At 39.7% G+C, this 11,380-nt stretch overlaps 1 protein-coding gene across 1 annotated transcript; it reads right to left on the reverse strand.

The window, feature by feature from the left end:
* Positions 1–7,749: 7,749 nt before the first annotated feature.
* LOC140163648 (uncharacterized) lies at positions 7,750–9,008 on the reverse strand. Its single transcript, XM_072186963.1, has 2 exons — positions 9,002–9,008; positions 7,750–8,312 (listed from the first exon to the last, which is right to left on the reverse strand). Exons 1-2 carry the CDS (start codon positions 9,006–9,008, stop codon positions 7,750–7,752), a joined length of 570 nt encoding a protein of 189 aa, XP_072043064.1.
* Between the last annotated feature and the right edge of the window lie 2,372 nt (positions 9,009–11,380).

Here is an 11,380-nt window from a genome sequence, read left to right on the forward strand (position 1 = left end):
AAAATTGCACATTCTATACAGTAAAAACTTAATTTTGCTTAAAAAACTTGAACTCCTATATACAACGTTTAACTTTGACCATGACATATCGATGAAGTGAGAAATTCTTTTTGTTTTGATACAATCGCTGATATGAACAATAGAAAGCTGCATGGTCAAGGAATAGACTACACAGTACATATTATAGGTATAATGGATTACGAATAACCTAGCACTCAGAAATAACTTACACGTGTTCATTTTTATATGTAGGTAATGGACAGCTTGTCCATTATATTGCATATAGTGTGACTTGTGGACAGCTTGTCCATTATATTGCATATAGTGTGACTTGCGCCCATTCCGTAAAAGCCGGGACGGGTCAAAAAAAAATGTACTACTTTTTGAGATTTTGATAGGGCTGTAAAATTAAGAAACGAAACAAAACACCCCCACACACAAAACAACAACAACACCAACAACAACAACAACAACAAACACAAACGAACAACATTGCTGTTCCAAAGGGAAACAATATGTAAGCATTTTACAACAATCATATTTACCTGAAAATTCTTTCTGGAAGTTCAATATGTATTGCCGTCAGTCAAAAGGTTGATATTCACAGATTGTTTGCATTGTCTGTGCAGTGACAGTGCATGGTAAAAATTCCCTTTAAAAGGGAAAGCCAGCCTCAATGTAGAAGAGGTCTTAATTGGTTTGGGTCACCGTGAAAGGCATTTTTAGGATCACGTGTACATCCACCATATTTAATGACAGTCCACCAAACCATCAATGATAAGAACATGCACACTGAACCAGCAAAAAACAATAACTTCTATAACTACTGTTATATCTTAATTCATTACTCCAAATTGTTCTGTCTTTTTGTCTTTTCTGCCTTTTGCGCATGCTTATTATTAAGTAATACACTGCAGTTTTTAGTTAATTAGCTACAGCCCGTCTCAAAAAAAAATTGTGCAAGTAAAAAGCGCCCTCTGTGGCAATTAGAAAATACCATTGTGACATAATGCTTACATCGACGTGAAGGGCATAGTCTTAGCTCTCAAATGCCGTTTAGTCTGTTCAATTTGCTTGTTTTAATCTCGAGATATGCTTACTTAACAACGAAAGGCTGAAATCACAATTGTGCCACTTTTACTAGGGAAGAGGGCTGTACATGTAAATCAATGATAGCATCAAGTTTATCAAGAGTTCCTTCGTGAAATCAAAAGAATGCATCAATTACACAACAATACAAAATTGTTTTTAATGTTTTATCATGATAAAGGTATAATGATTCTCTTTTTCCTCTTACGACAAATTAAACGATAAATAAATATTTCACATTCTCCTGCAAAATTAAATACATGTGCATGTCAATGATTTTACCACTGTTCTTTTTGTCATTCAAGACATGTTAAAAGACAAACAAATATTACACACTTATGGGTTAATGAACTTTGACAAGTTCATGAAATTTGACAAATCAATGAAATTAGACAAAATAATGCACACGCGCTGGTGTTGATGCGTCTAATGCACGAGCCACAAAGGGGGGAGTGCATTAGGCGCATCAACATCAGCTATCATTGATTTACATGTACAGCCCTATTCCCTAGTAAAAGTGGCACAATTGTGATTTTACCCTTTCGTTCTTAACTAAACATATCTCGAGATTAAAAAGAGCAAATTGAACAGAACAAACGGTATTTGAGAGCTAAGACTGTGCAATTGACGTTGATGTAAGCACAATGTCACAGCGGTATTTCCTAATCGCCAAAGAGGGCGCTTTTCACTTGCACAACTTTTTTTGAGACAGGCTGTATATAAACTCACCTTACATGCACATGAATCGATTTTGTTTATAACACCTGAGTCGCCCATTTTGTAATGTCGAATGCAAATATTTCGATGGTCTCTATTTTTTCACAGCTAAAATAGCTATAGCTTATTGGATTTTCTAAAGCACGTTTTTCGATAATTTTTGATAATCCTCAGTTTACTTTAGTATTACATACTTCTTTGCTTTGATATCTTTCGCACACACGAATAGCCAACGTACATATTTCTAGTAGAAATTAGTCCGTGAAAATTATGTGACCGAGTGAAAAATCTGTGATTTTTCAAACGATCACAGACTTGTATAAATGCCTTAATATACGACAGTGTTAAGAAGAAAACTGATTTTATGCATCGCCCAAGGTCCCTTCTATTATGGCAAGATAATTATATAAAAACATTGGCTGGATAATTTGTTAAGGGACTGGGTGGCACCTAAAGAATTTCTAGGATGCATAGGACTTTTCTAACGACGAACACATTGAAAATTAGTTGTACTTTTTATCATGGGGCGGGGTGAAGTTTCCGTTTTGGATTTGGGGGGGTGTAATCATGAGAAACGTATTCTATGGGACACATTGCATAGTTTTTCAGTTCAGTGGTTTAGAGAGAGTAGTCAAATGGCCTTTCACACTCAGCTTCAACACAGTATAGTGTTGCTCACTATGCAGCATTTCCGCCCAAGATCAGAGCGTGAGCTGCTATATTAATAATGCCTTATATATGCTATAGATATGGGCTGAAATCAATCAAATGACGAGCTTTCTTGTTCATATTCATTAAGTATTACAAACATTCTTATGTAATTGACACCAAAAACCTACTACTAAAAGCATATACTTTTTTGATTGACACTAAAAGGCATTGTGGCATTATCTAAAAGCGGAAACCATTTTATACCATGGAAATGAGGCATAGCAACATAGTATTGGTGTAAATTTTTTTTAAACTGATTCACACAAGCAAATTGATTTTACACTTACGTGTAATTTTCGTGACTTATCCAAGCTCACTTCTTCAGCACTCTGATGGATTACTGGTACTAGACGTGGTAGCGCGAATCGGATCACGTGACCTGGGTATTGATCCCAAATCACTAGACCCGATCAGCTTCTTGTAGGCGGGGGGGTGTCGTCCCAAGTCTTTGTTGAGATCTGGATTAGTGGCGGCGATATAAATAGCCTCTTTCACTCCTCTCTGATACCATCGGGGGTCCGTGTCTAAGATTTGCATTTCCTGGGGATCGAAGGTGTGTTTGGCGGCTCTCATGTGTGCACCAACAGGTGACGCTTCGCGTTTGTGCTCAGAAACACGTTTGGACAGTGGACGCTCAGTTTCACCGACATACTGAGATGGGCTATCCTGGCACTTGATATTATATATTGTCCCAGTGCGATCCAGAGTTTTTGGTTATTTTAGGCGACACAACCATGCTACGGATGGTGTTAGTTGGTTTCACATGAACCGTGACGCCCGCCTTGCGTATCTTCCTGTTGATTTCATTTCATATATATTTATTTCACAATCGTGGCCATGGGCCAAATTACAGAGAAATATTACAATTATAATTAAATACTTAGAATAACACACAAATTTAAAACATTTTAAATAAATACACAAGTATTGCACATGGTAATATAAATAAACATGACACATGGAAAATATATTATTACAAGGACATAAAGATATGAAATTTGCACAAATAAAATAGGCCAATTACAATGTAAAAAATCACCAAAAGATTTGATTAAAAAGCACTAAAAATCAAATTTTAACCTGCCAGCAGGATAAAGTCTTTATGAAAAAAAAAATGTGTACATCCATAACAAAATGATGCACCTGTCGGACGCCACACGCGTCCCACCCCGCACAACAGCCAGGAACAAACACCAGACCCATCCCAAGCGGAGGCCACTCCAAATCATCCGCAAGTCACATGGCCAAGGAATGTTCTCTGTACTCCCAAACCACGTGACCAGGGACGACCCAAAGCGACATCCACCTGAGACAAGTCCGGCCCCTAATCCCAGCTACCATGCGAAATGAGACACATGTAGCAGCCGACAAGCGCATCTCTCTGACATGGATGCACACAAATTGAATTTAGATAAAAGCAAGTGGGGCATTTAATGCATGTTTAAAAGTGTGACATAAAAGGGGATGGGGCTCTGTTTGAAGCGTTTCGTGTTGGCCCTGAGTTGTGTATGATCTTGAGCATTGCGCAAACTTCTGCCATGGACCGAGATTCTGGTGGGGGGTAATAAATGACTGGTTCTTAGACTGTCTCTCAGTCCATTGGCAAAAGTTCGGCAATGCTCAACCCTTCTGTCTACTAGCTTTTTAATATTGCACTGTTGTATTGACTTTGAATATGAGATGTATTTATAACCAAGTATGGTTCTAATCGCCCTTCTTTGTATGCGCTCAAGATCACTAGCTTGTTTACATGTAAGCCCCGAATGCCAAACCACATCAGCATACTCGAGCACTGGTCTGACATAGCTTTTGTAAACGATCGTAAGTTCATCCTGGTCAAAGCCAAATCTTTTCAGGGATCTAAGCATGAAAAGACGAGTGTTTGCTTTCTTGATCATAATATCAACCTGAGATTGCCATTTCAGGTCACTTTGAATACAGATACCCAGGATTTTGGCTTTGTCAACATAATCAAGCTTGTCAGAGCCAATGCTCAAGTCTGCATGATGTGGTTTGGTTTTACTGAAATTAACCTCAAGTGCCTGGCATTTCTTGGCATTAAGATTTAGGCCATTAGTTGCTGCCCAGTCTGAGAACTTATTCAGATCTTCCTGGATATGACTATTGCTATCACTAGTAGAGTTTTCAGCAAATGTGAGATCATCAACATACTTCCAGACTTCTGCATGTGCATCATCGGCGGCATCATTGATGAGGATTTGAAAACCAATTGGGCCAAGCTTGGTGCCCTGCGGTACACCAGCTGTGAGTTGCACAAAGTCTGAAAGCATGTTGTTGTATCGTACACATTGCTGTCGATGCTGAAGAAAGTCACAAAGCCAAGGTACTATGTTCCTACGCACACCCATTTGAATAATTTTTTTGATTAGAATGGTGTGGTTGACCAAATCAAAGGCTTTAGAAAAATCAGTTAGGACAATCGTTCCGGTATTGTGACTCACTTCAGCACCAGTATGAAGGTAATGCATCATATTGACTAGATAGTGATTAGTTGACACACCTGCTACATTTCCAAATTGCCTGATGTCTAACTTGTGACTAACATCATCAATTACCCATTTCGATACAAAACCCTCAGCTACTTTGGCGAAGATTGAGGTCAAAGAAATTGGCCGTAACTTATCAAGAGTAGGGGGTCTTTGTTTTGGTATAGGCACAACGATACCTTGTTTCCATTGACTTGGTACAATACCTTCAGTAAATGAGGAATTAAGAATATTTGTCAAGGGGATGCTCATCTCATAGGCAAATTCCTTAATGATTTTACCAGGGATACGATCAGGTCCCCCAGATTTGTTGGGGTTAATTTTCTGTAACTCAGAATAAACATCCCAAGGGTGCAGTTTGGGAGCAGGGTCTTTGGCTGGTAAATACGCAGGTAGCTTAGATGTATCCAATGGGGGTACATGCGCAGATACTTTAGCAAACATGTCATTGACCGCATCAGCCTTGCCCTTCTCGTCATCATCACAAACACCTGGGATGTCCAATCTGAGCTCAGATCGGCCAGAATTAGTAACCTTTGTGATTTGTTGGTACCATTTTCTTGACTCCGTTTTTTGAAGACCTCTGATTCTGTTGGCATGGTAATCTATTTTTGCCTTCTCAATTTTACGCTTGACCTCGTTTCTCAGTTTACGCCACTCTTGATCAGAGCCGGAAATGAAAGCCTTTTGACGCTTCGCAATCAGGTCCTTAATCTGAGGGGTAATCCAAGGTTTGTCATTCGTGTGAACCATCTTCTTTTTTTCGGGGAAGCATGAGCTCATACCTTGATCAAGAATGGCGTAAAAAGCGTCAGCTTTATGCTGAGTACCATTTGTTTTAAAACCATATGCCAATCAAGGCTTTGAATCCATGTTCCAAATGTTCGGATTCCTGACTCGAGCAATGGGCGGGTGATCTGTGTTTTCCTTTTATGATGAACAACTCTATGCCTTTTAGGTTTCAGAGAACGCACAAATGATCACTTTTCCCTATTGATGAGTAGGGACACGGCTTCTCATAGCAAGCTCTCATATTGTCACTTGTAATTATAAGGTCAAGGGTTGCCTGTGCTCGAGTATGGAAATCGACAATTTGGAATAGATTGTTACCATTAGTCAATTGTGATATGTTCATACGGTTGAAGTCGCCAGTGATAATAATGCCAATATCAGGATATTTGGATCGGAGAATGTCAACACTGCTTAGAAGATGTTCCAGTAGAAGGGGTTGAAGTGGCGATTTAGTGGTGATGTACACAGCACAAATAGCTATAGCGGATATGCTTCTTGGCAATTTCTTAGGTCTTACTTTAACCCATAGGCACTCCAGTTCGGGTGGGACTTCAATATCTGTGATGGGAGATGCAGGTACATCCTCTTTCACATAATGGCAACACCACCGCCACCTTTATGTTCCCGGGACTGGGTGTATAAGTTGTAGTTGCTGATGCCGAGTTGGTTTACAGGCATGAAATCTTTGAACCAAGATTCAGTGACAACGCCGACGTCAACATTGTTCTGATCAAATACCACGCTAATATCATCAAACTTGTTACCAAGTGATTGGGCATTAGTCATGAAGATAACTGGGAGTTGGCTTGCTGTCGCCTTTCCCTCTTGGTTGGCTGTGGGAAAGGGTGTGGGCGGGGGTGTGGGGTTCGGTCCATCAGGTGACCACATTTGACCACCTACCGGAACAGTATTGTCCGTGGGTAAACAGCTTGCAGGCTGGATTTTGACAAGATTATCAAAGTCTACACCTCTCTTATTGCTGTGTTGAGAGGGTTGGTAGCGGTGAGAATTAACAACATTAATTTGACGTTGTTTATATCGCCCAGCACGGCATCCACGAATGTTTTTTTTCTTAGGCTTAGTATATTTAAAAAGATCAAGTTCATCGATGCAAGCCTGAAGCTCAGCTGATGGTTTTAACTGATTGTTATTAATGCTTTTTAGGTGATCTGGTTTATAGGTAATTCGACACATTGTGCAGATGATTGAGGTGACGAATTGGTAGTCAGTCAGTAAGCTTAAAACACAGTGCAGAATTCTGCAGACTCGCGTTCATTGAAGCAACAGACACCCACCAAAAGTCTTGCAATTATACACTCACGTTTAATGATAGTTCACAAAGAATGAAGACGAACACTCAGGAACACCACAGCATATCACAGTTTATCACAAAAACATGTAATTAAATTGCTGACGCTGAAAAATTGATGAAAAACACGGTTGAAAAATACGAGAAATGGATTTGTGTTGCAGCCAGTGCTGGGCGCAATCATCAACTGATGGACTCAGTGACACCGCGTACGTAGGGGAGAGTGATGTACCCCTTGGGGCGGTCTGTCCGTTGTTTGGGTTTAGGCTCATGACGCTTGCTGGAAGGGGAACTCCACGCCCACTTGGTGTAACCGCAGATGGCAAGCGATTTCTTGACATGGTCCATTTCATGTTCCAGGCGTTCACTATCAGAGGATAGGGTTTTGGCGCGGTGGGTCAAAGTTCGTATAACCCCTAACTTGTGTTCTAGTGGCTGGTGACTCGCAAAGTTCAGATATTGGTCTGTGTGTGTGCTCTTCCTATACACACTGAAGGATAGGGAGCCGTCCGCGTTGCGCGAGATGAGCGTGTCTAACATGGCAATGGAGTTGTTGGATTCATCTTCAACGGTGAATTTGATAGAGTCATGAATGGAGTTCAGATGGTGAGTGAAACTGTCAACCTAGGAACGCTCAATGATCACCATGGTATCGTCGACATATCTCCCGAAATAGCGGGGTGGGGTATGAAAGGATGTGATGGCTTTCTCCTCAAAGTTCTCCATAAATAGGTTGGCGATTATGGGACTCACCGGTGAGCCCATCGCGGCTCCCTCTCGTTGAATGTAGTACTTGCCGTCGTAGATAAAATACGTGATCTTGAGGCAAGTGCTAAGTAAATCAGTGACTTGTTGTGGGTTGAGGTCAGTCCTGGAATCCAAAGTGTCATCAGCTGTGAGTAGATCTTTCACGATAACCAAACTTTCTTCAACTGGCACACTGGTGAATAAGGCTGTGACGTCGTATGACACGAGACATTCGCTAGGACTAAGTTTGAACTGAGACAGTTTGTTAACCAGTTCTTCACTGTTCTTTAAATGCGTACTGGACTTGCCGACAAGCGGAGACAAGATGTTGGCTACGTATTTGGCCGTGTTGTAGGTGATGGACCCTCTACTAGCAACGATCGGTCTCAGAGGGCAGGCTGGCTTGTGCACCTTCGGGAGGCCGTAGAACTTGGGCACCACTGAAGTAGTGGGATACAACTGTTCGTAACATTTAAAGTCAATAGCCTCCTCTTCTTTAAGAGCTTTCAGTTGATCCACTAATTGAGTCTTATATTTAGCAGTGTATTTTTTTTTTATATCAACATAGTATTATATTTTTATTGAAAACAACAGTTTAGAATTGTCAACAGATTTGCTTCTTACATAATTAGAAAAAATGGACACCCTTAACCACTAAAGTACAAAAAACTTAAAATTTACATGTAAAGAAACTTGATTAGGAGGAAAAGAAGAGTGTCAAGTAGAATTTGCCAAACTGTGGTGGGTCTAAACTGTAGTTTTGTGTGCGCTAGACCAAATAATTACGTATGCATGCAGTAATGCAATGGATACATGTAAGTTTGAAATATATTTTCTTTTGGAGTTGAGTTTACAAACCAACTCAAATCCCCACTGCAAAAAAGCTCTGAAAACCAGCGTTTATGATTAGCCTTGATTTTGACATATCGGTGTCCGGGTGGTGTTTATATGTCTATATAGTTATTGGTGGTGAACAATTGTTTTAAAGTAAACATCGTGGATGTCTATTGTCTAAGAAGAAGATGATAGCTAACAGCTAAATAGTAACATGTACCAAGTCCAAAACTCTACTCTACTCCCGCCTAGGCGGGAGTGGCTCGTGAAAATAGCCTAGCATTGAAATATATACTAACCATGTTGCCAAGTTAAAAGCAAGTCTTTCATATATTGGCGATGAAACGAGCGTCTGAAATAGCCCAATATCTCCCAATGACATGAATGAGGCGTGCAAGTGGCGATTTGGTCATCATGTTATATTGAAATGCAATACAAAAGAATTGCATTGGACCGAAGATAATTGGTAAGAATGGCTAACCTGATAATTGGTTGAGCCTATATTCAAGACTCGAGTTTATTTTAAATGTTTATTTTTGCAGAGATGATTTTTGTCAGGCATTGATCAAAATGATAAATTTCACAAAGAGGGAGGGGGAGATACTTGAGACTGACAGACTGAACAAATGAGGGGAAGGGGCGAGGGAGAAAGAGAGGAGAGGGAGAGACAAAAACAATAGAAAAATAAGAACACGAGAGGAGAGAGAAGGGGTCGGGGAGGGGATATTGATTTGGAGGGGGGAAGGAGGAAGAAATAGGGTGTGCTACATTGATACACAAACAAAATCAGGAGGGAAGGGCGACACAGGCCCGTAGCCAGGATTTATTGGTGTGCGATTGGCTCAAAAGTGGACCTTTTGTGATTTATGGGCCGAATTTCAACGTTTTTACAGAAAAAGTAGACCTTTTCATTCGAATCGGCAATTTGTCACATTAATGTGAACCACTTTAACTTATCAAAGGCCCATTATAGGTATTAGAGGACATAAAGGCGAGAGGGGCGCTAGACTACTACAAACATCGGTGTTCCACACACTAGTCGGGCTCTCATTCACGCGCAGATGGGAAATAGTGTTCACTTTATGTTAATAAACGATACGGTTTCTAGACTGAAATTTTGCGTAAAACACGCTCCCGTAGTCCACTTTAATTAAATATGTGCCCAAAGTGCTTTTTCCGGGGGGTGCCCCTACAATGGTGGTCAAAATTACTAAAAATGTATTCTAAGGCCAATGGTGGTGATTTTGGTGTCTAAATATATGTTTATGGACATGAGAAAGTCATTTAGACAGTTTACGAAATCCAAAATGGCTTCCTTATGTTCCAAAATTCAAAATGGCGGCCAAAATGGTGAATTTTAGCCAAACTTATTTGAACGGCTTTTTCAGGCCGATGGTGGTGATTTGAGTTTCTATGAATATGTATGTGGACATGAAAAAGTTATTTACATAGTTTATCAAAATCCAAAATGGCTGCCTTATACAAAAAAAAATCAAAATGGCCGCCAAAATGCCAAAACTTATTCGAACGGCGCTCTCGGCCCGATGGTCGTAATTTGGGTGTAGGTATATGTTTGCGGACATGAAACCGTCATTTATATTGCTTATAAAAATCCAAAATGGCTACCCTATGCCCAAAAATTCAAAATGGCTGTCAAAATGTCGAATATTAGTCTATATCATTTGAACGGCATTCTCAGGCCGATGGTGGTGATTTTGGTATCCAGTTATATGTTTGGGGACATGACAAAGTCTTTCAGCTAGTTTACAAAATCCAAAAAATTTGCCCTATGGTTCAAAATTCAAAATGGCGGCTAAAATAGTGAATTTTAGTAAAAATTACTTGAAAGATATTCTTAGGCTGATGGTAGCGATATTGGTGTCTAGGTATATGTTTCTGATTATAGGCCCCTATAGTGTACATGAACAAGTCATTTAGATAGTTGATGAAATCTAGAATGGCTGCCCTATGCTAAAAAAATCAAGTGGTGGCCAAAAATGTACATTTTATATTGATTTTATCTAATTACCATATAGACACCCCAGCTTTTGGGACTTAATTTTTGTTTTAAATCTAAAGTCGCTGTGTCACAATATAATCACTTATAAATGGAACATAGATGCCCAAAATATTCAAAATGGCGTCATTAACCAAATGTTAATACTAACTAACACTATAAGGATCACATTTGATGTTCATTGATCTATTATGATTTAAAAAGGTAGTCCAAAGACGATTGAAAATGTTGTATATCCGTAAAATGTAAACTAGTTCTATCTCTAAACCTGGGCACTTGAAGACCTTGGCGGCCATAATATGAAACATCATATGATAATCATTATAACGGCATAAGTAAAGTGATAAACCCTAGAACTTAGCAGGGGGGTGTACCACCCAAAGGTTTTCATCCGCCATAAAAAAAAACCACACGCGTATTTACGTCCAAACACTTAAGCCAATCGTAGATCCATCCATTGCGCTCATAGTGATAAAATGTTTGCCCAAGCACCTTACCCGGGGGTAAGCCCGACCATCAAAGATGGCCATGGGGTGGGGGAGGTGAGGCCCATCATGATTTTCATTTGACTTTTTGCTTGTTAATTAGGTAGAAATAGTCATTTCCTTTTATATTTATGAGAAAATTCGGTGAAAATCGCACTTTAGATTTAAAATC

Source organism: Amphiura filiformis, chromosome 11 (assembly GCF_039555335.1).
Source record: "Amphiura filiformis chromosome 11, Afil_fr2py, whole genome shotgun sequence".
Taxonomy (NCBI): domain Eukaryota; kingdom Metazoa; phylum Echinodermata; class Ophiuroidea; order Amphilepidida; family Amphiuridae; genus Amphiura; species Amphiura filiformis.